At 49.2% G+C, this 27,410-nt stretch overlaps 3 protein-coding genes across 11 annotated transcripts; 2 read left to right on the top strand and 1 right to left on the bottom strand.

Annotated features, from left to right (window-relative positions):
- The first annotated feature begins 5,717 nt into the window (after positions 1 to 5,717).
- LOC122366174 (probable 39S ribosomal protein L45, mitochondrial) lies at positions 5,718 to 18,120 on the top strand. Of its 5 annotated transcripts, none has more exons than XM_043338110.1 (7): positions 5,718 to 5,898; positions 15,222 to 15,314; positions 15,477 to 15,596; positions 16,034 to 16,243; positions 16,626 to 16,812; positions 17,140 to 17,303; positions 17,672 to 18,120. In XM_043338110.1, the coding sequence occupies exons 2-7, from the start codon at positions 15,267 to 15,269 to the stop codon at positions 17,951 to 17,953; spliced, it is 1,011 nt and encodes a 336-aa protein (XP_043194045.1). In that variant the 5' UTR covers positions 5,718 to 5,898; positions 15,222 to 15,266; the 3' UTR covers positions 17,954 to 18,120. The 5 variants fall into 5 exon arrangements, with proteins under 5 accessions (XP_043194045.1, XP_043194046.1, XP_043194048.1 ...); XM_043338111.1 differs by having other exon boundaries at positions 5,719 to 5,918; XM_043338113.1 differs by lacking the exon at positions 5,718 to 5,898 and adding an exon at positions 14,636 to 14,711.
- A 227-nt stretch (positions 18,121 to 18,347) lies between these two features.
- LOC122366175 (transforming growth factor beta regulator 1-like) lies at positions 18,348 to 20,616 on the bottom strand. Its single transcript, XM_043338115.1, has 4 exons — positions 20,384 to 20,616; positions 19,945 to 20,117; positions 19,590 to 19,662; positions 18,348 to 19,270 (listed from the first exon to the last, which is right to left on the bottom strand). The coding sequence occupies exons 1-4, from the start codon at positions 20,471 to 20,473 to the stop codon at positions 19,031 to 19,033; spliced, it is 576 nt and encodes a 191-aa protein (XP_043194050.1). The 5' UTR covers positions 20,474 to 20,616; the 3' UTR covers positions 18,348 to 19,030.
- A 133-nt stretch (positions 20,617 to 20,749) lies between these two features.
- LOC122366173 (m7GpppN-mRNA hydrolase-like) lies at positions 20,750 to 27,278 on the top strand. Of its 5 annotated transcripts, XM_043338105.1 has the most exons (5): positions 20,784 to 20,822; positions 21,430 to 21,576; positions 24,017 to 24,139; positions 24,505 to 25,215; positions 25,612 to 27,278. In XM_043338105.1, exons 3-5 carry the CDS (start codon positions 24,023 to 24,025, stop codon positions 25,861 to 25,863), a joined length of 1,080 nt encoding a protein of 359 aa, XP_043194040.1. In that variant the 5' UTR covers positions 20,784 to 20,822; positions 21,430 to 21,576; positions 24,017 to 24,022; the 3' UTR covers positions 25,864 to 27,278. The 5 variants fall into 5 exon arrangements, with proteins under 5 accessions (XP_043194039.1, XP_043194040.1, XP_043194041.1 ...); XM_043338104.1 differs by lacking the exon at positions 21,430 to 21,576 and having other exon boundaries at positions 20,750 to 20,826; XM_043338106.1 differs by lacking the exon at positions 21,430 to 21,576.
- The last annotated feature ends 132 nt before the right edge of the window (positions 27,279 to 27,410 follow it).

Here is a 27,410-nt window from a genome sequence, read left to right as displayed (position 1 = left end):
AGTGACCAGGGCGCAGGGAAAGGTCAGAGGTCAGCTTTAACGTAGAGCTTTGTGTCTCCCTCCCCTCCGTGTGTAACGACCGCACGACAGCGGCCGGCCGCCGATCAGGCTTGACATGTCAAGGTCACCCGCAGTCAACGGGCTCAGAGGGTTGGTCGAGTGCGAGTCCGTGGCTGACGACAGTCTCGACCATGTGCTAACTGCTATGGTGCCGATACACTAGCGCGGGTAATAAGTTTGAGTTCAGTGCATATGACTGCTGGGGCGTGTCCTCTTGATATGATGCTTTGTAACGTGAATGATACGCTTAAAACCTCGCTGGCAGTGGCCGAGAGGAGAGGGGGGAGGCGGTTGCCGCCTCCACATGTTTATTTTTGTTGATACCTGCGAGAGCTGAAATTTGGCAAGCCTGACCTTTGATTCAAGCTGAATTTTTATGACAGCAGCTGTGTTTTCACCCTCGCCCATATTGGTGTTTTGCCAGCGTCTATCGTAAAGAGGGGGAGGAGGGTCCGTTGGACCCCTTTGCCGTTCAGCCCCTAACGAGCTAGAGCTTCGCGGGAAAAGAGCGTGTTGCCCGTGACGAGAGGAGGCCGATGATACCCAATTTTAACCCTCGCCGGCACAAGGGGGATTGATGCAACCCCCCCCTAAGGTTTTTCGCGAATAACTCGCGTAAAAAGCGGCCGATCGCGACGAAACTTTCAGTACCCTCGCATTGATCAATTTTACACCTACCCTTAAAATTGTTTGACCCTAACCCAAATGACCTTTGACCTGTGACCTCTTTTCCGAGACCATGTTTGGCCGGAATCGCGATTCGGCGTATGACGGCTCGCATTAGCCGCCCGTTTGCAAGCTTTTCGTGGTTTCAAACGTTCAAACATGTGATTTGATGTTGCTTCCATACATTAGGGTGGGTTTCAAGGTCAGCTGAAGGGCAGATCAGGTCATTGACCTTTGGTGACCTCGGGTCACCTCGGTTCACTTTTTCGAGTTTTACATGCTTCCAGGCTAGTTTTTTAGCTAAATTAGAATTTAGAAACCATTTGAACATTTACGAAGTAGTTTTGGTGCCTTCGTAACATGTTACGAAGCTGTCAGAGGCGGTTGACACGTATTACGAATACCCGTCACAACCCCTACCGGTTGACCTGACCTGACCTGACCCGACCTGGTCTAAATGCTTAAAGACATCATCTCTGATCAAAACTAATACGATATTCGTGATCAGCGTCCCGGAAAACCACTTAGCATCCACACTTTACGACTTTCTAACAGGTCCCCGGTTTTTGGGTCATTGACCTGACCTAGAAGGTCACCCGATGACCTAGGACCTTAAAATTGGGTATCATCGGCTTCCTCTCGTGACGGGCAACACGCTCGTTTTTTTTCCGCGAAGCTCTAGCTCGATCAGGGGCCAAACGCGAGGGGGTCGTACCAACCCCCCTTGTGCCGTCGAAGGACGCAAAATGGCCTGTGCCGGCGAGGGTTAAGGTCCTAGGTCATTGGTTGACAGGTCAATATAACTCAAAAGTCGGGGAATCGGGACCTGTTAGATCGCTTCGTAAAGTGAAGCTGTTATAGGGTTTTGCGGGGTGCTGATCACGAAATTCAAGTTAGTTTTGATCACAGATGATGTTTTCGTGCATTTAGGCCAGGTCGGGTCAGGTCAGGTCAGGTCACATGTTACGAGTGAACTAAAACTACTTCTTAAATGTTCAAACGGTTTCTAAATGCGAAATCAACTCCAAAATCTACCCTAGAAACATGTAGAACTCGAAAGAGTGAACAAAGGTCATCAAAGGTCAGTGACCTGACTGATCTTCACGTGACCTTGATACCCACTAGAATTCATGCGATCAACATCCTTTCACATGTTTGATCGCTGAAAGCCACAAAAAGACAATAAAACGCGTTCTACTCGAAATACGCCAAAACGCGATTCCGGCCAAACATGGTCTCGGAAAACAGGTCACAAGTCAAAGGTCTTTTGAGTCAGGGTCATGCAAATTATAGGATAGGCGTAATATTGAATAACTTGAGGGTACTGAAAGTTTCGCCGCAATCAGCCGCTTTTTGTGCGAGTTATTTGCGAAAAACTGAGGGTAGGAGGTCTGTTCGACACCCTCCTACAAGTGCGAAGGTTAAGGTCAGGCCGTTGACCAATGGCGTCAAAAGTGAACCTCTGTAAGGCCCCAAAATGTCGCGACGTCGCAGCACCCTTCGTGTCAGGGGACTTTTCAATGGGGAATGAAGCTTATATGATCTAGTACTATCTCCCATGAGGCCTCACAACTTGTATGTAGCTATCTCGTATTTTTCTTAAGAGTCACCTGAAGTCAGGTCGGTCACGCAGCCTCACGATTATTAATCAATTTAGAAATATGAAAACTGTTATTTTGGCACCGGGAGCCATCTAAAGCTGTCTCAAGCGCATGAATTCGCGATTTTATACAATTTTTGCAAGCCCCAGCATTCACTTTTCCATTCTTAAAGTTAGGCGACTTCATTTATGACGTCACTAAGGTCACAGGAGATTTCACCAAAAAGTCCCGATCAAATTGAGCTAGCGAGTCGGGAAGCCACCAGTGGTAAGGACCTACCGCATCGAAGAAGCGATATGACCTCCTTGAGTCAGCCTCGTGGCCTGAGTGGCTCTGCCCTGACATGACCTGAGGTAAACACCTTAAATTGACCTCAACAAAAACAAAGCGTAAACTATTCGACGCGTTTGAGCATGCAAAACTCTTGGCTCTGTAACCACTTAAGGTGAAGTTGTTTACCAAAAACCGATCCCGCGACTTGGAGCACTTATACTGACCTCAGAGTTTATCGGTGGACCTGAGACATTCAACTCGGGTACCAGTTCCTGCATCTCATACGATGCACGCGTTCAGTTTTATCCGCAAGGCGCTAGCTCAATTAGAGGCAAAAACACGGAGAGGGGTCGTAATGCCCCCCCCCCCTCGGCCGGGGTATATGCAGAAAACCCAAAATGCCGTTGAAGGTTAAGCACTGAAGTGATATATTATGATGCCAGAAGCCAGAAGGTATAGGTAAAAACAAGTATGCACAAGAGCGAATGTGAATTAAACTGTGTTTGAGGTATGCCTTTTTTATTATACATTCGATTTGCTTTAGTTATTGGTAAGAACAGATACAACCAAGAAGAGCGCCCCTGAAGAAAAGGTGGCGCACCGGACGGGTGCGATTTTAACCCGCGCCGTGCTGGGGGGGGCGTTTTTACGCCCCCCCCTCAGGTTTTTCGCGAATATCTCAAAAACGGCGGCGCGCAGCGGCGCCGTTTTTGGTACACGTGATCCTACATCATTTCCGCACATGTTGTGAAAATTTCAGACCTAGGCCGTTCAAGGTCAGGTCACCAGGTCACGTCAAGTGACCTTACCTCAGAAAAAGTTCAAAGGCTCGCTATAGCTACACCGACTGAACGATCACTTTGAAACTTTCAGCGATTGATATGAGTAACAGTATGTATAAAATGTATATCTCGGATTTTTTATATCTGTGACCTAAGGTCAGGTCAATTTTGCGACCTCTCCATTATAAGTCAATGGGAGAAAATTGAAATGCGCCTCTTTTGGACGAATATCGTTCAAAACGCTCTCAAACATCGGTTCATAGGTAAACATGACACACTGAATAGGAAAAATGCACCAGTGACCCCTCTGTGTGCCCCTGAGGTCATCTCAGGTCATGATTGGTCGCCAGCAGTTTTTTGGCTATAACTTTTGATAGAGACGTGCTAGAGCGGTGAAAACACGTCAGATGTGTTCAGCTCGACGATACGGATCGACTGATATGCAACATGACCCTTTTCGGTCAGGTCATGACCTTGACCTGAGGTCAAATTTTCAAAATGACCTTTCAAGGTCAACGAATAGTTCATTCGACGCGTCTCGACGAGAGGAACACGATGCTGGCAAAAGTAATGTCATGGCGCTTATGAGTCAAAAGTTATTGACGAAAAAACGTTTTTCGTAAAAACGGCTATTTTTGGAGTTTTTGCCCTCTGGAGGCTAAACCGTTGACCTGAGGTCAAATCTGAGAACATTACTCAGAAAGGTCTGTAAAAGGGCTATCGAATGCGCTTTTCCGCGGCGCTGTAGCTCTATCGGTTCCCGAGATAGCCGTTGGCAGTTTCCAAAATGTTGAAATAGTCAACATTTTACCTTTGGTGACCTCTGGTGACCTGACCTTTGACCTGACCCAAAAAATGACCGAAGTGTTTTCGTCCTTATTTTTGACGCTCTTTCGATTGCCGCTTACCGCGTGTCGCTACGTGGCCCAGGAGCCGAGTTAGACGGGGGGGGGGGGCGTGAAAACGCCCCCCCCCCAGCACTCGGCGGAAAGTTCAGGCCACCAGCACGGCGCGGGTTAAGGTCTAAGGTCAGTCGGGGACCTCTAAGTTCGGATCAAGCGCTGCATGTTAGGGTTAAAACTTAATAATAAAAAAAAATGGGAGCAAACAAGCATCCCGATTTTGGCAGCATCGTCATGCTTTGTCACGGCACTCATCCACTCCCTCGGCCGAAATATTAGTTCCTTTTTGTATGAGTTCTGGCATAATCCCGCACATTATGCTGCATGTTGTTTGCCATGAAAAAAAGCATGTTCAGCTACGTTCTACGCAGTACGCACTAACCTAACCACCATCATCCCATCATCCACCACTAGCCACCATCCCGTTCTGTGATCCGTTCCACCACACAGAATCAGCCGAGATACTAGTCAGTCGGGCTAGCGCTATCCTCCCCTCCCTTCCTGACTGCACAGCGCTAAAACCCAGAGCCGAGACTTCCCGAGCGCGACCTCTGACCTCACGCGGTCCGAAGGGTCGGCCGATGCCTAAGGGCGCGCCGCGCGCCGGCCACCCGGATAGCCTCTGCCGAGCCTCCCTTCCATACACCGTTTACTACGCGCTCGATTCATTCATGATTCTGTGTTTCCGCGTCCTCTCGCTAGGTGGCACCATGGATGTCATAGGCGATCCCAGGAAGATTGCGGCCAGAATACCCCAAACGGCAGAAAATGAGGTTTTTGGTGGATATCTCGGAAAGTATTTGGCATACAACGATGAAATTTCACAGTCTCGTGGTAAATGTGCATACACATAATCCGGGTTGATACTTATGCATTTAAACATTATATAGGACCAGATATGTCCGAAAAAGCAAAACCAACAAGACTTTTACTGGAGAGCCGTACACTGCGGCGATGGAGAACTGTCGGCCGGTCGCCGGCTTCACCCGCAGCCACAGCGACTCCAGTCGACAGGCCGCGCAGTCTGACGCAGGCTGGGGGATGACAGACGCCGTGTAGCTGTCCCTGACTAGAATGGCCACCCCACCGTAGCCCGCGCCACCCGGCCGGTCGGCTCGGTGCAGCGTGTAGCCGGGGAAGTTTACCAGCCGGGACGCAGTGGCGGGCCGCAGCCAGGTCTCGGTGATAACACAGATGTCGTAGTCAAGTCGGTTAAGATGTTCATGCTGAAGAGTCAAGATCTTGGGAAGCAGGGACTGGATGTTGATTAGTCCCGCTAGAAGATTCTGTCGGCGGCCGCCGGGACCGGATCGCCGCCACGCCCGGCCGCCTCTGCACCCCCGGCGCCGGGCGCTGGCACCGCGCCTGCCACGCCGGGTCACGTGATCGCCCGGGGCCCGTTCAGCGGCGGGGCCGCTACGGCCGGGTGGAGACCCAGTCGGGGAAAGAGTATGGGCGCAGGGCAGAGGCGCCGGCGCCGCCAGGAACGGCGACCGGGCGGCGCGTCGGCACGTCCGACGGTCGTCGTCGTCGGTGTGGAACGGCAGTGGTGGTGGTGCTCTTCGCGCACTAGCTGGAAGCGGCGCAGGTCGAGCAGCGGACACCAGCAGGAAGGTCAGCACCAGCAGGACCAGGTGACGGGCGGTGTCACGGTGCATCACGATGCCGTCGATGGACCAAGTTTAGAGACTTGGTTCAGCACGGGCATCACACACTCTCGCACAACATTCACTCGCACCCAGACGCACTCAGTCTCACACTCGGAAGAGGCACACGGCGGTGTGGGGCGGAGGGAGCGGAGCTCCCGGCGCTGCGGCCGACCGCGGGCGCTGCGCACAGGGAACTGTGGAACAGGGAACACAGGAAAATAATGAATAATACTCGTCTAACATAAATAATACTCGTCTTATACTCACCTTACGTCATATACTCGTCATCAGATAACTTTGTTTATATGTAACGTTTAGCAAAAGGATCTAGTTAACTTTGAATGGCCAGTAATTTCATTGCTTTCACATTTTGAATATCAAAAATTGTGTATGCAAAATTTTGATAGATACTTGGTCATTTCGCCACTCGTGAATTCCGACAATGCAACTCAGCCCACATGGGCTATCTTTAGCAAAAAGTCGTAAGAGATAGGTATGTAGTTCTAAAAGCGAAAGACTCCGATAAGGTGCTTCAGATAAACCAAAACTTGAAGGGCCAGATTCCATGCCTAAAAATCAGCTTTACCTTCAGAATCCACCGATTTTGATTTTGCTGCAGTATATTAGTGTCAAAGCTGCCGGATCTTTCTCTTAAAATTAAAACTTGTCACCTAATTATGCATAGCGTAGCGTGACCGAATATCCCACACTGCTATATAAGAGCTTAATCTACAGAAATGCAATCCTACCTATGCTGCACAAAAGACCCATTGGGAATCATGCATGCTGCACTGGCCTCTTTTGGAGATGGGCGGAGGTTTATGCCACGTAGAGCTCTGTGCCGCCATTATTTTACCCGTGAAAATTGATGGGTGGTCATGATATGGCTGTGCATTTCAGAGCGGGCTTTAACGTACTATCATGCGCGTTTAGCACCAATTGATTTATATAGGTATGAGCTAGAGAGAACTTCACAAAAAACGCGTGCTTATGATTTACTTTACAAGTAAATAAATCGCCTCCACACGACTCTGATTCTAAGTAAATTAATTTAATAGTTCAGCAAAGCAAGGGACTATAACAGAAGTTTCTTTTATTGTGCTACGCGGCAACTGAGCAGATTACCGGGGTTCTGCATCTGGCGTTCATTCTTTCTTTCTTTGACACAAAATTTAATGCGAGTATAGAACAGTCGACGTACGAGTGCCCACAATGAAAGCAGTGGGGACATTTTTGAACTGACTGCAGCGTCATTTGTCATAAAACGCTTCAACGAGAGTACAGTCCGATGTCGTGTCCGATGGTGCATTCTTGTATCTCTCACCGATCCCCGGCAGTCGCATCCTGCACGTCTCATGCCAGGCTTATGTCGGGCCACCCGAGGTCCTTACTCGGCCCAATCCCCCACTGCACACGCGACGCCAGCTCCGGCATCGCTCGTGCACTTGGTCCGGAATTCCCTGGGTCGGGAGAGAGACTGACTGACCTGCTCGGATGATCGTATTGCGGTCAGCCTGTCAGCTGCGGCAGCACCACAGCGTACTGGAGCGTGGGAGTCGTGTGAGTGACAGACCATTGACGATAGCTGAGGAGCTCCAGCGCAGTCTATATAGGTTTTTGTGTTTATTATAATTCATAAGCTTTTCGGTTATATTTGGATTGGATTTGGAATCCAACCATTTTGACTCATTAGTCTGGTTCTGTTTTTTTTTTTTGGTAAAAATAGCTCAGCACATCACCTCAGTTTCTGTTTACGAGTGATGGCGCTAACTTCTTCCAATGAAGACGTTTCTTTTAGTTTGATCTTGGATGAGATAGTATTATTTTACCCATGACCTGACTGTTCGAATATTGTCATTACGAGTTTTCATGTGTTCGCGTATGTTCGTATCTTCTCGTTTGCTTGACGGCACAGTAAATGGTATCGTGTCCCTCTCTTTTGGTCCTTTGTTGAGGCTGGTAAGTCCACGCAATGCCACACGCATGGTTCAAGTCGCCATCCGACAGTCCTCAGGGGCTCCGTGTCCTGCAGAGACGGGAGGCTCAGTCCCTCACACTAAGCGCTGCAGCTCGTCTGGACACGAAGCGTTACAACACCCGTGCCGTTCAAACGGTGTGATATACTACTTGTCCCGGTGTGCGACCCACACTCGAGATGAGCCTCAAGGCCAGGCCGGATCAGCCGGCCTGTCGCCCCGTCCCAGACTGGTTTCACGGGCCTCTGCGGACGGGGCGCCGGGATCACGCGAGCAGGAGGACCGGCCACCCCGCCTGAGGACTCTGGACGGGAGGTGCCGCCACGGGGGTCCGCGACGTGCACCGGTGCAGCTGGGTTTATGAGCTGCAGTTGCGAGCAGCAAATATGTGCCATGGTGACAAGAAAGTTGTGGCTGAACAAGCACGGTCTCTTGAAATCGAAAGCGCGATGTGAACATCATATACCCAAAATGGCCTGATGTGACCTTATAGTGAAGTCACCTATGACGACCTGCGAGGTCCACAATTCAAAAGATCAAGACCGACATTACTGTACTAAAGCTACGAATACGATTCAATTATGTGATTGAGATAGTCATCAGTGGCCTGACCTGACCTAAAAATGTCCTCGATATCATAAGATCTGGCTTGGATTACGTTCAGGTACGCCAATTTTAGTTCCTTATCGGTAACATGCTCCACAAAAAAAAAAAAACGCCAGAAGTGGCAATCAGGCACCAAAACTCCTCGTCCGGAAGGGCCAGCCCAGGCGAATCAATTCTGTTTCCATCTCGTGGTGATACTGTCTTGTGCTACATTGCAGTTTCCATACATTAGTGATACTGTCCTGTGCTACATTGCAGTCTCCATGCATTGGTGATACTGTTCTGTGCTACATTGCAGTCTCCATACACTGGTGATACTGCCCTGTGCTATATTGCAATCTCCATTGGCGATACTGTCCTGTGCTATATTGCAATCTCCATTGGCGATACTGTCTTGTGCTATATCGTGGACTCCACCAATTGGTGATATTGTCCTGCATTATATTGGAGTCCATACGCTATGGTATGATGGGTATGTTGTGTATTATTGTAGTTTTCATACATTGGTGCTGCTGTCCTGTGATATATTGCAGTCTCCGCACCACATATTGATGATGCTGTTCTGTGCCCATCTCATCTCATCTCATCTGTATTTCACATACATACAACATATATAGACATGACAAACGGCCTGGGATTGGCGCACAGCCCAAGTGTCTGGGCTATGTCTATTGTCTAGGCACCTCTCCCGGTCAGCCGAACCAAGCCACCGCCGACAACAGCGCCGCCCCGCACGACCCGACCCGACCGAAAAGCGCAGTTCCAGCGGCCTGTGCTATACTGCAGTCTCCACGCTTTGGTGATCCTTTTGTGTGTACTTTTGCAGTCTCCACCCGTGGCGCTGAACAGTTGTCTTGTACGAGTATTTTGCTGAGGCCTGAGGTCTTCAAGCTATGGTGTCTTTGATAAGTGAGCATGTTGAAGTTTTCGTGCTGGTGTTATAATGTACGTATGTATAATGGGCTGTTATAATTTTGGCAGTATCGCGTTCGTCTCGCTCAGGCGCGTCAAATGATAAACTTTTTGTTTGGGTGAGGTCAAATTGATGTGTTGACCTCGGGTCACGGTCAGGTCAGCGCCCCCAGGTCACGAAGCTGGTCGAAAGAGGTCATGTTGCATATCATTGTATTCGGCAGGTCTTCTTGAGTCCATTGGTGGCCTTCCCGACTCGGTAGCTCAATTTGATCGGGAATTATTGACGAAAAAGTAATATGACCCTAATGACGTCATACATGACGTCACACAAGGTCAACATTGCAAAAGTGACGCACCAAACCTTGCAAGGAGTGCCTGAAGTCACGAATCTGTGTGCTTAACCCTCGCCGGCCGAGGGGAGGGCGGGTGCCCCTCCCCCCCCCCCCGTAGGATTTTTCGCGATACCTCCGTACAGCTGGCGATGGAGAAGTCACACTTGGCAAAGGTGATCTTTGATTCAAGCTAGATCTTTTGACACCAAGCGCATTTTTGGGTCAGGTCAGGTCACTGGCCTATGACGTCATAAGTGAACCTCTGCACGGTCCTCAGATGTCGCAACTTTGCAACGCCCTCAGTGCCAGAGGAGGTTTCACATGGAGATGAAAATTACAGGACGTAGTATTCCATTAGAGGTCCTTCAACTTGTAGACCTCATATTTTTTTTCAAAGGTCACGTGAGGTCACGTCAGTTACGTGACCTCACCATTATAAGTCAATGGGAGAAAATGATAACTGATATTTTGGCACCGAGAACGATCTCAAACTGTTTCAACGACACAGAACCGTGATTTCATGCACTTCTTGCAAGTTTTGATGCATCACTTTTGCATTGGTGGGCTTGCGTGACGTCATCTATGACGTCACTGGGGTCATAAGAGTCTTTCGTTAATAACTCCTGATCAAATTGAGCTGGCGAGTCGGAAAAGCCACCAATGGACTCGAAAAGACCTGTCAAATCGAATGATATGCAACATGACCTCCTCCGAACAAGTTCATGACCTGGGGGGCTCTGACCTAACCGTGACCCGAGGTCAGCACCTCAAGTTGACTTCACCCAAACAACAAGTATACCATTCGACGCGCCTGAGCAAGGCAAACACGATGCTGTCAAGATCGCGACTCTACGGTCATTTTTTTGCGAAGTTATTTGCCATAAGCCGAACCCGTACATTGGGCCACTTGCCCTGACCTCAGAGGTCACCAGTTGATTTGAGACCTTAAAATTGGGTATCAATCGCTGCGTATCGTAACGGCGCACACGCTCGCTTTTTTCGCGACGATTTAGCTCCATCAGGGGCGATACGGCGAGGGGGGTCGTAGTACCAGCCCCCCCTCGGCCGACGCGTATTTAGAAAACCAATAGATCCGGCGAAGGTTAATAATGGGCTGGTTTTAATGTATAAATGTGCAAATATCACAGTCCGGTGTCTACCGCAGACAGGTTTCCTCGTGCGTGCTATTGCAGCATTCCGGTTCATTGGTGCTTCTGTCGTGTGTGTGTGGAAGCTGTTTTTATACTGAGTGATGCAGTCTCAGAGAGCAGTTCCGGTATGTCGTGGTGCTCAGCTCAATCGCACCCACCTGGTTTTTACATAGTGGTGTTTTCAACTCACTCCACCATGTGGACGTGCACAAGTCGCACCTGTGCAACGTGCACCTTGCGGGAGCGCGACGGTGAATTGCCTCAGGCAATGCTAGTGTCCCAATCTGGTCGGATAAGACGTCAGAGGTCTGCTTTATGTGGGTGAGGGTCAAATCCCCATCAAACGAATGGCATGACTATCGCCCGCCTTAGGCAAAGAGTGGTCGTCAGGAACAAAATCCTATAATTATTGGCATTGGTCCTCCTGCCGCGTGATGGGGTAAAGTTGGTGCATCATGACCCCACCCTGATTTTTACCATTCGGCGGGGCAACAGTTGACCAGAAATAATTCAAAGTGAAGGTCAGCTGAAATATTCAACGGTATTATTGATCTGGTTTTAACAGAAAGGGTGACCAAAATTGTCACTGAGGTCGCAATTTTGGCACGATGGTGCACATCAAAATGATACACTTTTTGTTTGGGAAAGATAAACATAGAAGGTGCTAACCTGATAACCTCATATCACGATCGGTCAAGGCCACACCGGACGTAAATTTGGCCAAAGGAGGCCACTTGCATTATCAGGTATTTGATTTGGAAGGCCTTGCTCAGTCAGAGCTCAAAACGTTTCTATGTATCGACTCAATTCAATCGGGAATCAGTGGCGAACAACTCCGATGACTGCAAGCGATGTTAGCATGACGTGACTTTTTATTATTATTGATAATCCTGTCTAATTTACTGTCTATTGATAGGGGAAGTTGGGGCAATGCCGGAGTTGGGGCAAAGCCGAAATTCGAGATATTTCGAAAACCGTAAGACATGGATGCCACCTGTCAGTGATGCTCTGAAGCTTAAGTGACTACAATTATCGCATGTTTGTTACGAGTCGTCATTCGGAATACTTCGGCTGTGAGGGCGCCAAGAGCGTTTTCAAGGTACGCGTTCCTTGTAGGGGAGAGTGGGGCACATTCGTGCAAAAAATGGATAAACCCATATATCTGTTCTTTGGTTAGTGCAATGGCAAAATTGTTGATTGTAGTATGGAAAGGAACTATTGCAGATAGTTTTCCTCTTTAAAAGTTATCCTATAAAATTATTGCTTCCATTAGAAAAAATGACTTTTATTAACTCTGAACATTTGCACGAAACTGCCCCACCTATGGGGCACATTCGTTCAAGAGATGGGGCACTTCCGTTCACCCGGCAAAATTCGAGAAATTACCGGGCATTACCAGAAATTTACCAAAGGAAATTGGCAGGGGGCCATTTCACTTGATTCCTTTCGACAAGAATGCATTGCACAACAAATGTAGAAAGAATGGGCTGGCCAACAAGAATGTGCCAACTGCCGGCCTCCGTGACCTCGCCAAGTTCGCGTGAATTGCTCGTCACGACGTCGCAAGCAGTCGAGACTGAGTCAGGCGAGCGTCATTAGAGAAACCTACTACAGATAAAGTCATAAATCGCAAAAACTAAGAAAAATATGCACGAATGTGCCCCCAGGCAGTGCGTACACGAACCTGCCCCACAACGTTATTAGTAATATATTTCAAAATTTCTTTTTGAAAAAATGACACTTTTTCAACAAACAAGTTTGCAGCAGTTCCGTGAATAGAGTGGGCTTCTTCACCCCCAATTTTGAAAAGCTGAACCACATTTCCGAGTCAGGATCACGAAAATGGATGATATGAGATAAGCTTGGAAAGCTCACGAATATTACAAATTTGCGTTTTTATCAAGCATGACAGCAGGTACAGTGTTGTCTTCTACGGTGAACGAAGGGCGGCAATGATAGACATATTTCCATAATTTACCTTGAGCTCGTGCAGTCACTCGTGTTCCCATAAACTGCTGAAAACGAATGTGCCCCATGCACGAATGTGCCCCACTCTCCCCTACTACATGCGCCTTTGAAGCTGCATTTCTTACTCATTATGCTACCGTTTGTCTGGCCAATTCGGTCAAGTAATCTTCAGCATGTCTTTGCATAAGTGTGCTGCCTATTTGAACTTTATACTGCACGTTGAAAAGTTATGGGCCTGCAAATGAAAGTATGGCTGGCTGGGGTAATGCCGAAAACGTGCAATTACGCACGTTAAAGCACGCTACGTGGACTTTACTGCTGTAGAATAGCAACGCGAATTTTTAGTCACACAAATTACACTTTCAACCGACACAACGGCCTGTTACCTATAAGGAATTATTTACCTGGCATTTTCTTACTATATCACACAATTATAACTTCCAGTGTGCACCAAGCGTCCTCAAGCTCTTAAAACGCGTGTCAGCTTTGATAAATTCTGGATAAAGTTTGAGATAAAGTGGCAAAACATCAATGTCGGCATTCCCCGTAGATCATTTCTCCCATTTTCGGCTTTCACCGCAGTCCGGGGCAACGCCGAAAAAATCACTTCCTTGATATTTTTAGTTTGTGCGCTTAACGGTATGCGAATTCATCAAATGCGCCTGGTATGTTTGACAGGCAAAAGACTGGCCTCTCGAATGACGCCAACAAGAATAGCTTATGTTGTCTACCTTGCGTGCTACGGGCGTCAGAAAAAAAAAGTATTCGGCGTTCCCCCAACTTCCCCTAATCCTCAACATGACGTGACTTGTCACGTGCCTAAGGTCGACAATGCCCAAAAGCTCCGCATCAAACCTTTCAAGGCGCCCTATATGAGCTAACGATTTCATATGCTAACTTGAGACAATCTTTGATAGTTTCTGGCGGCCATTTTCAGCACCGACAGTTTTACCCCGTGAGTTGGGCATTGACTTGTAGGTATAGGACGTAAGAAATGGTGGGGCCATGTGATCCTTCTGAAAAAAAAACGAAATAAGCAAGTTGTCAGGGCTTTGATGCTTAGGTAACTACTGAAGCCACCTCGTAATTTCATCTCCCCATGCGAAGGATTTCCCATATGGCGCCGGGCGTGTTGCGAAGCAGCAACATTTTAGGATGGTGCAGGCTGAGGTCTAGAATGGCAACATACCGACATGTCAGTGACCTGGTCTGAGCCGAAAATTATTCAACGGGTTCGATTTGAATGAAATGGCAGACACGTTTTAGCTCTTTTGGAGTTTTTATTAGCAATCGAGAGAAGAAGAAAAATATGTTAAAGGCAGGGCAGCGAAGGCGACGGATTTTCGGTGACTCCTACTCCGACTACGACTCCGGGCAGATTTCAACTGTCCATTCTGACCGACTCCGATAAATACTCCCACTCCGGGATACCTACTCCCTTGCCTACTCCCAAGATACTCCCACTCTGGCTCCATGTGCAGCCCTGCCTGGCGCCTGCATGTCTGCGGAGTCAGAAGATTCTCGGTGACTCCGACTCCGACTCCGATTCTGGCTTTCAAAATCGACTCCAACTCCGACTCTGATCAGAACTGGCGACTTCGAAGTTCTGACCACCTCAAACTTCACCTCCGACTCCGCACCTCTGGCCTAAGGTCATGGTGGCATTCCTTTGTGGCCGAACAGAGTTATTTACCCAAAACTGCTCATATGGCAGCAACAATTTTCCCTTCACTGTGGTAGCCCAAAAGTAAGACAATTCAGGCGCTCTTGATACATAGCTGACGCTCTCCGGAAAAATGGATAAACGTGCTGTGCACCATAAATAAACTGGTAAATAATCTTCACTTATTTATGTTATTATGATTTATAAGCATCGTGCGAAAGAAAAAATGAACCTAGAAAATATAGGGAGGACAAAATTGAAATACCAAATGGGAACAGTGAGAGTGAATTCGGATAGTGATAGCGCTTTCCCTGGGCGGTAATCACCACGCCATGTTGATGTGTGGATCGCCCATGATCGTAAATACAATACAATACAATACAATACCTCGTGGGCTGTGGCGATCATTTAATTTGGATTGCATACGGCAGTTCTCTATATAATGTGCATACGGTTTAGGGGTAAATGTCAAATTTGTGGTAATGTTTGTAGGGATATGTTTTACATTTGGAGTTTGTTATCGTGATGAATTCTTTTTCTTTTGTAAACACGAAGATGCAACAGCATTATCAGTTTTGCAATTATTGATACATTTTGATTTACTGAAGCAGTTAAGCATGTAACTGTTCTTTATTGTATTGGTATGGAAATGCTAACCTTGTGCTAACACCTTGCAGCAAAGAGTTCATTAACTTCATTTTAAACTCATATGATCATAAAAGATGACTACAGTTCTGAAGTCTGCAATAGTTATTGGGACAGTGGCAAAGGTAAGACTACTCTGATTTCTCCCTGAATTATTTACATGTGATGACATTCTTCTTACTCCAAGACAATTGTAATGTAACCACATCACTGCACCTAAGTTTTGAGTGATGTTACTTTCTCAGCTTCAGATGTGCAGCTTCTTTATCTGTTTGACTCTGTTCCAGGCATGTCGACTGACAGTTCCTCAACAAACAAGACAAATATTGGCTGCACAACTCCCTGCCTCTGAACAGATGAGGTTCAAACACTGGAACCCTAAATTCAGAGTACTCAGAGGGAAAAAGGTATGATGGGAACATTCTTCTAGGCTATCCATTTCAGTTTTAATTACTGTACTGAAATTTATTGGAGTACTTAAGATTTCATGAGACTTTAAAAAATATCACGGCAGATTATCGTTTGTTCTTTAATATGCGAGATTATTATGATGGATTCGTAGTATTTTTTTTATTCATTGGTTCACACTTAACAATTCACAAGTAGGGTGATATATTGCAGTAGGATCATATCCTTGATATCAAATGCATTTTTATTGTGCATACAAAGCCTTGAAATATTCACCAGCGGCAGCTATGAGCTAGGTAACCCTTCCAGTTGCCTTCATCATAGTCTCCACAGTAGCACCTTCCAGCCACTATGCGCTCCACTCAGCACCTTCCAACCACTATGCGCTCCACAGTAGCACCTTCCAACCACTATGCGCTCCACTCTCTCTCCACAGATCATAAAGGTGGAGCTGCCCAACTTCAACGAGGACGAGGAGGCCAAGCAGCTGAGCCCGGACGAGATCCGTAAGAAGCTGAAGGAGAAGGGCATGCTGCCGCCGCGGCCGTGGCAGGAGCGCACCATGAGCATCGGCTGCACGGGTGGCGTGTTCGAGGAGTACGTGCCGCCCGAGGGCGACGGCAAGGTCTCCATCGTCTCCACCACGGTAAGTGGAGGGAGAGAGAGAGGAAACGAAATCGATCGGTGGATAATTGCTTCTGGATAAGAAGCCCCTCGCAGTCGGCGCGCCCCTAACCCCCAACAAACAAACGAAAATAAAGTTTCAGGGATGCTTGAGATGGATATTGGCCTGTGGTTAGACGTAATGAGAGATGACAACGTGCATTACAGCGTAAGAGATCTACCATCTTTTTTCCCACTCAAACTATCTTATTCACGCTTTTCGGTGGGCATATTGTATGCCATGTCAGCCCAATGTTCGCTCATGCGTCTGAACCCGTTCCCATCCGACCGCAGGGCTTCCCTACAGTCTCCTGACGTCCGTGACCCAGGCTCTGACCGCTGACCGACCCTGTCGCCGCCGCCAGGGTGCCAAGCAGCGGCTGACGGCGCTGGAGAAGAAGGGCAAGTCGATGCTGTCCGTGCGCAAGATCCGCAGCTACGACGAAGAGTTTGACGTCGGCGAGTTCGCCGAACAGGCGGTGGAGATCTACAAGGCGGCGCACGAGGCGCTCACGGCGCGGGACAAGGCCACGCTGCACGCCAACGTGACCGGTGCGTGACCCGGAGGATGGGAAACGAATGGTGCTGGTCCCAGAGGGGCTCAGGAGGGAGTGTGTGGTGGTGACACGCTCGTTTATATTTAGTAGTCTGTGTGATTGCCTGGGAATTAGGGTTCGTAAGGCTCAGTGTTCACCGGACTGATGTATTTGACGGTGGTAAGAGATACTGTATGTGGCAGCACTGATCGTGGCGGAATTAACCTCGGTAAGGAAGGCTGTGTGCTGCATCAAATAGTAAATCTTCGGTAGACGCCCGAACCGCCCGCGCTCCACAGTCCACTAAGTCTGACACCCTAATGCACGGGATTATCCTCCACAGAGCTGGCCTACCCGAAAATGATGCAGAACGTGCGCCACAAGACGGTCCGATGGCAGCTACTCAAGTCGCTGGAGCCGCCGCGAGTGGTTCACGTGCGCCACACGGACATCCTGAACAAAGAGAACGTGTTCGCTCAGGTGACGGTGCGGCTGCACACACAACAGGTGAGGACGGGGAGATTTGGCGGGATAAGGTCGGGGCTGGATAGTCGTGAATAGTTCGATGGTGTCCTGTCAAGCGCTACGGCATCATGCCTGACCAGTCTCAATGTGGATTAGGCAGCTAGCGATGGTAGATATATCTCGCTGCTGTTTGACTGGAATATTGAGTGTGTCTGGAGATAGGTATGACCCGTCTGAGATTAGTCAGGATAATTCAATCGCTCGGACTGTTTATTGTCACTTGCAGACGTCGATCTCTCCTTTGTTTATCCAGTCCTTTAACCCCTCTCGTTTCTCATTAACTCCCAACTCCCGCGCCCGGCCTCCCCGACATCCTCATCTTCACGCCCCTTCCCCCGACTCCCCGGCAGTTGCTGGCCATCTACGACCGGTTCGGCCGTCTCATGTACGGCTCGGAGGTGGTGGCCAAGGACGTACTCGAGTACGTCGTCTTCGAGAAACACCTGGCGGACGAGTACGGACGCTGGCGCATCCACAGCAAGGTGGTACCGGACTGGATGCCAGCCAGGGACCCCGTCACGCGGACATGGCGCAAAGAGCCGGTCCCGCCGCCGGAGGAGGGGGCGACGGAGCCGGAGAAGGGCGACCAGGGAGCGGAGACCGGAGAGAAGGCGGCCGCAGCGGCCAGCTAGGGCAGAGGGATGCACTGAGAGGGTGGAAGTGGAATGGGTGGACGACGTGACAGTCCGACGGAGCGTATGAGTCAGCGAGAATGGAATGCTGATTGACGGATGTCTCATTATAGTGTTGTTTTGTGATGCTCATGTGTGCTGAAGAGGAATACAGTCAGAATTGTCAAATAGGTACTTATTATATGTGTCGATTCTCAAATCTTAAGTTCTGTTCTACAGATCACGGACACAACTACGAAGTGTAACGAGCCTGCTACATGCTATGCAAACGACGTGTCCACCATTCGTTCATTACAGTCCTCGAGATGCTTCTGCAAACTCCTCAGAGACAGATAACCCGACTGATCACAACGGCACGACTGTGCATTATCGCAAAGCCTTTGAGAAGACCGTAGATAACTGGGTGGATGCACGATCCATAACTGGTAGCGCACGATCCATGTTTATTGACCGGAGTCTACCGTAATGTCCGGGGAACATGACCGAGCAGTTGATCAGTTATCAATCTCGTTTCCAAAATTGACTATATATATCGATGAACATGAGTGACAGCGTTATGAGAGATGGTCAGGCAAATAACTACGTGAAACAATGACAACCGCGATATTTACGTCATGAACGTACACAACCGCGACTATGTGTCACAGTTCTGACTCTGAGAAACCACATAAGCCAGCGTGGGCTATACAAGTGCCGCGTCCACCGGACCCACGTGAGCCCCCTGAGGCAGCACCACCCACCGATTTAACGGAAGCCGAGCTGTGTCAGTGCCTGCCCATCAGGCCCCGTCAAAATACGTCCCTTACAAATCAACCCGCACGAAACGGTCAATGTGCGCACAAACGAATACAAATGAACGTACAAAGAGATCTAACGACGCTAACAGTTCGTTCGTTAACTTTGCGTTAACACTCCACTATCCCGATCCCATTCCTACGTCATCGACGGGCGACGTAACAGTCGCAGTCCTCTGTACAGCTTAAACCCTCCCACCACTTCACACTCTAACCCACTCCCCACACCGTTAGCCCCTTCCCCGCTTTCCCATCCCACCTTCCACCCCTCCCACTCCGCCGCTCACTCTGGAAAGTCGATGACGAGTCCCTCCTCCTCGACATTGCTGGCGGTGCCGGCCGACTCGCGGCCCTCCTCGGCATCCTCCGTGCTGAAGAGCTGGCGGGGCACGGTGAGCGGCGCCCGCTCGGGCACCAGGTCCCGCCGGCGGACGGCCGTGCGCGTCTCCAGGTGACGCTCCACCTCCTCGGGAGTCATGTGGCCCGAGTCGCTGAACGCGCGAGACACCTGCGCTCGAGACGCCTGCCCGATAACGGAGACGGGCGAAAGGTGGTTAGAGAAGACTATATGATCACTGAAGGTACGGGGGATATATAGAACGGTGGCCTCGGTGGGTGAGGATGTATGCCTCAGAGTTCGGTTCGGTGTGGTGGTTTGTTGTGTTGAAGACAGAGAAGTAGGGGGCCGCAGATGGATGCCGCAGACAGGAAAATTAAACCGTTGAAACTGGGGCAGCATTGCGGACTGCCTGCGAATGACTGCGTACCTATCGCGATCGTCGTACGCAGGCGATCTAATCAATCACTGAAATATTTTCCATAATGATTTATTAATTGCTTACCTGGCTTTTATTCTTGATGATCTGCTTTTTTCGTTTCACCGGGGAACGTTCTGCGCCAGTATCGATCTTTCTCCTGAAACCGGAAAGATCAAGGTCTCAAGGATAATTAAGAGCAAAACACCCACAAAAACGTCCAAGGTTTTCTTTTCTCTGGCGTAACCAGACCTACTTAGAGAAAAATCTACTTATTAGTTTATTACCATGTCACCAACAACTCCATTTGTCCTTTTATCAGCAGAGAGAGGACCCTCCCCACGCCGAGGAACCCAGCACCCACCGTCCCGCTCTCCAGTTCAGACCACTCTGAGCAGCCCCTCCCTCCCATGCTGCCCCTACCCGCCGTGTCATGCCGTACCGGGCGTGCTTGGTGTCCAGCTCGGTGTCCGAGTCCTCAGTGCTCTCCGAGTCAGACGAGTTGACTGCTGTCTCGTACAACAACAGCCGGTCCAGCAGGAAACTCTTGTCGCGGTTCAGCTTTAGCAGCTTCCGCTGGCAGCGCTGCAACTCGTCACGATAGGACTCGTTTTCCTGCGGAAAGTGCAAGATACATTCATTAGACTAGATAAAAGCAACAACAAGCGTAACTCATGTAAGGGTGATATGGAAGCATTATACTTTATGTGAGGTGACAATTTGGCTGATATCAATCATTATTCACCCATCCAACAAAAAAGGTATCTAAAAAATGTGAGTGAATTATGTTCATCATGGAATAACCTTCAGTGAACATGGATATGAGACTTAAGTGAACAAACTGCAAGGCAACATATTTTTAAAATCTAAGCTTAACTTACAAACACCAATGTTTTAAGCTTGCGTTTTAGTTTTGAATATTTCACACGGTAATGTTCTGATTCATCTTTGATATTTATTGACGAGTTCATTTTAACAAGAATCGAATAATCTAACTCATAGGTACCAAAATGCTAAAAGCTATTTCACTAAACTATCATCAACGTCCCCACAACAGTCTTCAAAAACCACAACAAACTCAAGGCCCTATCTGGGCCCTATAACAAACTCATGCAACTCACGAGTGTGTTCAGCAGACGTAACCAGCTGCTTACGGTCGCATACCATGGACGTCCTTGATTGACGGACATTGGTCAATGCAGAATAGAGAAATATGATTGGCCGCTAGACTTTTATATCATCTGATAATCAAACGCACTGTCGGACTCATGAACACGTTGTTTGTTGTTGTGCGAATGCGCCAAGTGGACGGTGTTGCATGTCGGTAAATATTATGGGCTTTTTAACTTGTTTAAAGTGTTTTAGCTGCATGCAAACATTTTTTTGATATCTATATCTCATTAAGTTTGGAAAAATGTGCATGTCTTTGGAGGAATGTAACAGAAAGGTGTATATTTGCGTGTTTTGCAAATCGTTGGTTCAGCCGCAGTATCCAGGATAGCCGCGACTAATTTATTGTTTTGCCTGTTTTTCTACCGCAACGATTGGGTTGTAGATAACGTTATGCAAAAAACGTTTTAAAATAATGTAAATAAGATTGTGATATGTTCATTCATTTATAAAAAATCTCAACTTGAATGATGATTAATGTATAACATCCCTTTTCAACCACTTTACATATATAAGTCCACATCCATCTAAGTAGTATTTTCTGATTTATTTCCTTTTTCAAATAGTTGGTTAGTGATTAAGATAAATAACCAAAGATGCAAACATATAAGAGCAAGCTAAAACTTGGCTAAGACCTTATTTAAGCAAATTTTAATCAAAGTGAGAATGTAGCAAGGCAAGAGTGTGTATCAGTTTTTCTTTTGTCTTGGTAAGGGCAAGCCGTTAGGTGCTTAGATTTCTGGCACTTCTTTGACAGATTATAAAAGAAAGATCCTAATGAAAGTACATGAACATTGCATTGGAGACTTAGGAAGAATATTCATATTGTACTTCATTTGAACTTGTGACTCCGAAAATTTTGGTAAAAACTCATATTGAAACAAGTAAAGGAGGCTTCAAATCGGTTAAGTCTTGGTGCCTACTGATCTTATATGAAATGCTGCTTGTCTTGACCTCATGTACCTGTTTTTGATGCCCATGCCCCAATCAAGCGTGTGTCTATCCGTAACCCGACCGCTCCTCCCGTCTCCGCCGCCACCCGTAACCTCATGTCTCAACGTCGCGCTGCGCTTCGCCATCTAGGCCGCAACTCGAGCGAATACAGAGACCTAAACCGCTCAGTCCGGGCGGCAGTGCGTCGAGACAGGCGAATAGAGATACGGAGGGAAATTGGGGAGCGGGGCCCCAACAAAGTTTGGCAGTGCATCAGGTCAGTGGTAGCCGCGAAGAAGGACGGCCCAGACGTCCAGCCCGATCTATCTGCCGATGATTTAAATTCATTTTTTGTATCTGTCGGTCCTCGTGTCGCTGACGAGATCCGAGCCCAAAACACTCCCACCGATTTGGATGTGCGTCTCACCCGTGTCGGCGCATGCAGTTTTCAACTTCGTGAGATAACACTGGGGGAGCTCGAGCGGATTATTTTCAGCATGCGTAACTCGAGTGCCTGCGGCTCCGATAACGTGTGTGTCCGCATGCTGAAATTCGGATTCCCCGCTATTGGTGGTGTCATCCTGCATATTATCAATACCTGCTTAATCCAATCTGACATCCCCGATTCATGGAAACATTCCATAGTTCACCCTCTGTTCAAGTCTGGTAACCCTTCAGACCCCGCAAACTTCCGACCCATTTCCCTAGTTCCTGTAATCATGAAAGTAGTTGAACGCATTGTCCATCAGCAGCTCTACGCCTACCTCTCCCATAATCACCTTCTGGCATCCTCCCAGCACGGCTTCCGCCCCCGGCACTCCACGGAAACCGCGTTGCTGTCTGTCACTGAACACATCCTGGCCGCCACTGATAGGGGGGATTTGTCAATGCTATGCCTTCTCGATCTCAGTAAATGTTTCGACGTGATTGACCACGATCTTCTGATGCAAAAACTGATGTTACACGGCATTGAAATTTCCTGGTTCGCCGCCTATCTACATGGACACACTCAGAGCGTGTCTTTGAAAGATGTATCCGGACGTAGAGTGCTGTCTAGGCCTCTTTCTAATGCCATGGGTGTCTTCCAGGGCTCTGCGTTAGGGCCGCTTCTTTTCACCATTTTCTCTAACAACTTATCGCTATACGCGGGCGACGCAAAAGTGTTTCAGTATACCGATGACACTCAAGTATTGGTTAGCGGTCCAGCTCGGGACCTCGAAGTTCTCATCTCGCGCATGGAGGACTCGCTCGCGTCTCTCAACGACTGGTTTTGCGCTAACGCCCTCAAAGTGAACGCAAGTAAAACACAGCTTATTGTATTTGGCACTCGTCAAAATCTTCGTAAATTACCAGACTTTAGAGTACCATTCCGCAACGCAGCGTTGCAACCGTGCGCACAAGTCGGGAACCTTGGCGTCACTTTTGACAGCACTATGTCATGGGACGCACACGTCTCTGAACTCTGCCGCCGGTGTACGGGACTGTTGATTGGTCTTTCACATGCGCGCCACTGTCTCCCAGATGGCATCATTCGAACGCTCGTGACGGCACTCGTTGTATCGCGTATCCAGTACTGCCTTTCAGTTTATGGTAATGGGTCCCAAAAAAATTTCGATCGACTCCAAAAAATTCTTAACTTCGCCGCTAGAGTTATTTTCGGCCGCCGTAAATTTGACCATGTCTCCGACCTGCGAACAAAACTCGGGTGGTTGTCCCCGCGCGGTATGTCCGATTTCCACACCCTTGTCATCGCACACAAGGTCATACAGCGCCGTGAACCTGAGCAACTAGCAGCCCTGTTCGTCGCTAATAGCGCTATCCGCGAGAGACCATCCAGACAAGATCACTTCTTCCATCTTCCCCGTCCACGGCTGGAAACGGGCAAGCGGCGGTTTGGCTATCGAGCTGCAGCTCTGCTGAACAGCCTGCCACCTCACCTGTCGCAGCTGCCTCCCGCCCGCTTCGCCCGCGCTGTTAAAGCCGCAATCGTGGACGATGAATCAGCACATCGTCGCTGACCAATAGGATAGGGGTGGGTAAAAGCGATGAGGCTGTCCTGAGAGTGTTTTGTCCTAGTTTTGACGTGAGTGAATGTGCAACTGTTTTGAATGATTAGATTAGCAACCGCGGATACGGATTCTGAGCAGTAATCGCCACGCACTTTGTATGTGGATCGCTCTTAAATGTAAATACAATACAATACAATACCAAACCAACTAGACACAGTCATTACTCAAATGGGTATCTAATGACCTTTTAAGGTAAATACTCAATGAATTAGTGGACCTTTTGACAATTGACCATGTCATGATTTGTCTTTCATTGTTTTACATTTGCAACAATTAACATCAACATGGGCTGAGTTCTGGCTTCATGATACTAATCTGTTGCCTGACCCATTTCTGTTTCAGGCCAAGATGTCAAACGGCAGGGAGCACACTGTTCCGACAGACATTCTGGATGACCTGTGCAGCAGGTTCATTATCAATGTGCCAGAGGAGGAGAAGTCCCAGACAAACAGGATCATGTTCCAGGTGCGTCAGGAATGGCACAGATATATTCAATGACGGGGTTCAGGATCATTGTTTCAGAATGTTCTGTCCCCAGATCCCCAAGTCTGGTCACCCTTGTAGTTGATGATCAGTAGATAACAAAAATGACAAATGTTTCCTGTCACTAATGGATAGATAGGTATGTAACTTTCTTGGTAAAAGTGCAAAAATATAAAGGTGAGCTCTTACAAAAGAAAACACGTTTTTTATTTGACAATAGTCATTCAACTCTGGTGGCAAAAGACTGCTTTCAAGTTACATCCCACATTTGTCCTTGTTGCAAATGGCAAAACAAATTAAGCACCAATATATTGCTCATTCGCGACTATGTCCCTGTTTGGCCTCAGGTGGAGCTGGCCCACTGGTTCTACATCGATTTCTACTGCACTGACGAGAGCAACGAGCTGCAGCCGTGCGGCATCAAGCAGTTCGCGCTGCACCTGTTCCACCACCTGCCGCTGCTCAGGCCGCACCTGGCCGACTTCGAGGCCGTGCTGGCGCGCTGGCGCGAGTACAAGCTGGCCGTGCCCACGTGCGGCGCCATCCTGCTGGACGAGACGTGCCAGCACGTGCTGCTCGTGCAGGGCTTCTACTCGCGCGCCTCGTGGGGCTTCCCCAAGGGCAAGTGTAACGAGTCCGAGCTTGGCGAGCTGCACCGGTGCGCCGTGCGGGAGGTGCAGGAGGAGATCGGCTACGACATCTCGGAGGCGCTCAGCCGCGAAGACTACCTGGAGCAGGTGGTGAACGAGCAGCGCGTGCGGCTCTACCTGATCCCGGGCGTGTCGCGAGCCACCAAGTTTCAGCCGCGCACCCGGAACGAGATCAAGTCGATCGAGTGGTTCGCGGTGGCGGACCTACCAACCGGTCAGAGGGACGCGCCGTCCAAGGCCAAGCTCGGGCTCAGTCCAAACAGCTTCTTTATGGTGATACCGTTTGTGCGGGCGCTGAAGCGGTGGATCCAGCAGCGGCCGGCGGCGGGGCCGACGGGTGGCCGCCGCCGGGGACGGGAGAGGCCGCCGGATGAGGCGCGCGGCAGGCAGCAGCAGGCGGGCTCCCAGGTGGGTGTGCACTGACGGGCGGGCTGACGAATGGGCATTACAATTGCCATAGCTCGGGATGTCGGGAGGAAAAGGATCGGTGATGGTGGTTGGTTTTACGCTCGCCGCAGCATGCTGGAAGTGGGAAGGAGAATCATGTCAACAGTCGAGCACACTCAGGGCTGCTGGTGTACTTTACCATTGTCATCGCATCGGTAGGACAGTACCTAGCAGTTACTTTTTAATGATATTACTGCTGCTGATCTTTTTATTTTTATTCGCTGTTGTGCTATCTGAAACTTTTATCGATACCCTGTAGTGTTTTATAAATACCTATCCTGAACAGAAATCGAACTATAGCTGCACCAGACCCCGGTCACTGATATCTGTTCCTCACACCGCTGTCCCCTGCCGCAGGTCCTTCAGGACGAGCCGACCGAGCTGGCGTCCCGCGGCGGCTCTCGAGGCCGCAGTGGCGGCGCCAAGGCGGCCGCCACGCCCCAGAGGCCCGCGCAGCCGGCCTCGCGGGGCTCGCGCAGTCGCACAAAGTCGCAGAGCAACTCCAGTCTGGCTGAGGACCGGTCAGCGATCGGCGACGAGTTCTCGGCGCCCAGCTGGGAGAACTTCAGTTTTGACAGAAAGAAAATTCTGGACGCGCTGGCAGGGTGACCTGCGAGGCGCTGTAAAAAGTGAGGGGAGGACGACGTGCTATGATGTGGGTGGAAGCTCCCCCAGCCAGTGTTAGTTGACGGACTCGGGGCCGATGTGTTATGCCTGAAGTGACCAAAGGTTTGTCATTGAAGGTCCGGCCAAGGCGTGAACTCGAACTGGCCAAGATGTGTGTTGCGCCCCATAAGTGCGAGCCGCGCCGAGCGCACACCGGTGGTGCGGCGAGATGGAGTTTGGAGGTGCTTCTGACCTACACCCGTACTAGGTCGTCCAGCAGGCTGTGAGCGGATGGTTTGGCATGGTTTGCCGTCCGTGCAGCAGCGACCCCGCCTTGGCGCACGCCGATATTGTGCGGCCCAGTGCTGTCTCAGCTAACACGATACAGCGCGACCATCGTCCATTGGATGTAGTCGGCAAGGCGTTCTTCCGAGGACGGACAAGGCGAGTCGGCTCTCCTCCGGGACCGGAAAGCTCCAGTGGTAGAGCTAAGCCGCTGACACAGTGGCTTATCTCACCGGTGTTATGGCTGCTGTCTGGTGCCTACAACGTGCCGCGTTCGGACTGTGCGAGCGAGTGGAAGCCTTCCATTCAGTGAGATTCAGATCGGTTCAGTGATCTCAAGTGTTGCGACGGCTAGTCTGCTCGGCGCCACGACCAGACGTTTTACACATGTGCCACAGCTGTTCCCCAAATGGAGGGACAGGAGCAAGGACTGATACAAAACGATCAATGATTGGTGTCATGTGTGGTAGCTTCCAAAGCCGTGTTAAGACGCGGGTATTGAAAACTTGGCCGGACAGGGAAAGTGTGCCCGTCTGCCAGCTGCAATATTACTCTTGCCTCGGTGGCCAGAACAATGACTCTCAAATTGGTTATGTGACCCGGTCAGAGTGTTTTTGTTAAAGCTGTCCAACTACTCTTCGTACTTCATGCCTGCCCCAGTACACTGATTCGTTTGAAGTTCAGTCGACTACACAGGCTGATTCAAACACCAAGTAGGTATTGCACCACGTTTGCTTCTGTGCCAATCTATTGTTTGTCATGCGTCGTCGCTGTTTAGCGTCACCTGACACGTGTTCTCGCCGTCATAGACGTAATATCGGATGAACATGTGAAAGAAACTGTTGAGACTTGCTCCCCTCTGCTCCTCGTTTGCCAAGACACCTGGCATAGCACAGTTTCACGTCGGCTTCTTACTCTACCGAGATAAATTTAACCCAGGCGCCAATGTGTATTGTGTATCAAATGTCTTCGTTTCTGATGTTATTCCAGCTGTCCGGCTGTCGTCGTTTCAGATCTTTCTTTCGCGGTATGTGAACAAGCCGCATTTTCGAAGTTATGTGTCTCGCGCGTCACACTCGTTTGGATCTACATGTTTTTCACGCATCATTACAATATATTACGCTGCTTCATAACACGTGTGACTGGTTGACGGTTTTGTCTCGGGTTGGTGAAACGATCGGCCAGGTCTATTGCCTATGCGGCACCTCCAAAGTTCTGTTCTGTGTATCTTGCTTGGTAACTACAGCCGCCCAGTGCAAGTGAAG

Source organism: Amphibalanus amphitrite, unplaced genomic scaffold, assembly GCF_019059575.1.
Source record: "Amphibalanus amphitrite isolate SeventyFive unplaced genomic scaffold, NRLGWU_Aamphi_draft 000789F_arrow, whole genome shotgun sequence".
NCBI classification, from domain to species: Eukaryota; Metazoa; Arthropoda; class Thecostraca; order Balanomorpha; family Balanidae; genus Amphibalanus; species Amphibalanus amphitrite.
This window is presented reverse-complemented; position numbering and strand designations above follow the sequence as displayed.

Coding starts and splice junctions, on each gene's coding strand:
- LOC122366175 (XM_043338115.1), bottom strand. CDS start 20,473: ATGAACTCGTCAATAAATATCAAAGATGAATCAGAACATTACCGTGTG. Junction 20,118..20,383: donor AGCTTAAAACATTGGTGTTT/GTAAGTTAAGCT, acceptor CACTTTCCGCAG/GAAAACGAGTCCTATCGTGA. Junction 19,271..19,589: donor TCATCAAGAATAAAAGCCAG/GTAAGCAATTAA, acceptor GTTATCGGGCAG/GCGTCTCGAGCGCAGGTGTC.
- LOC122366174 (XM_043338110.1), top strand. CDS start 15,267: ATGACTACAGTTCTGAAGTCTGCAATAGTTATTGGGACAGTGGCAAAG. Junction 16,244..16,625: donor TCTCCATCGTCTCCACCACG/GTAAGTGGAGGG, acceptor CGCCGCCGCCAG/GGTGCCAAGCAGCGGCTGAC. Junction 17,304..17,671: donor TGCGGCTGCACACACAACAG/GTGAGGACGGGG, acceptor ACTCCCCGGCAG/TTGCTGGCCATCTACGACCG.
- LOC122366173 (XM_043338104.1), top strand. Junction 24,140..24,504: donor CAAACAGGATCATGTTCCAG/GTGCGTCAGGAA, acceptor GTTTGGCCTCAG/GTGGAGCTGGCCCACTGGTT. Junction 25,216..25,611: donor AGCAGCAGGCGGGCTCCCAG/GTGGGTGTGCAC, acceptor CCCCTGCCGCAG/GTCCTTCAGGACGAGCCGAC.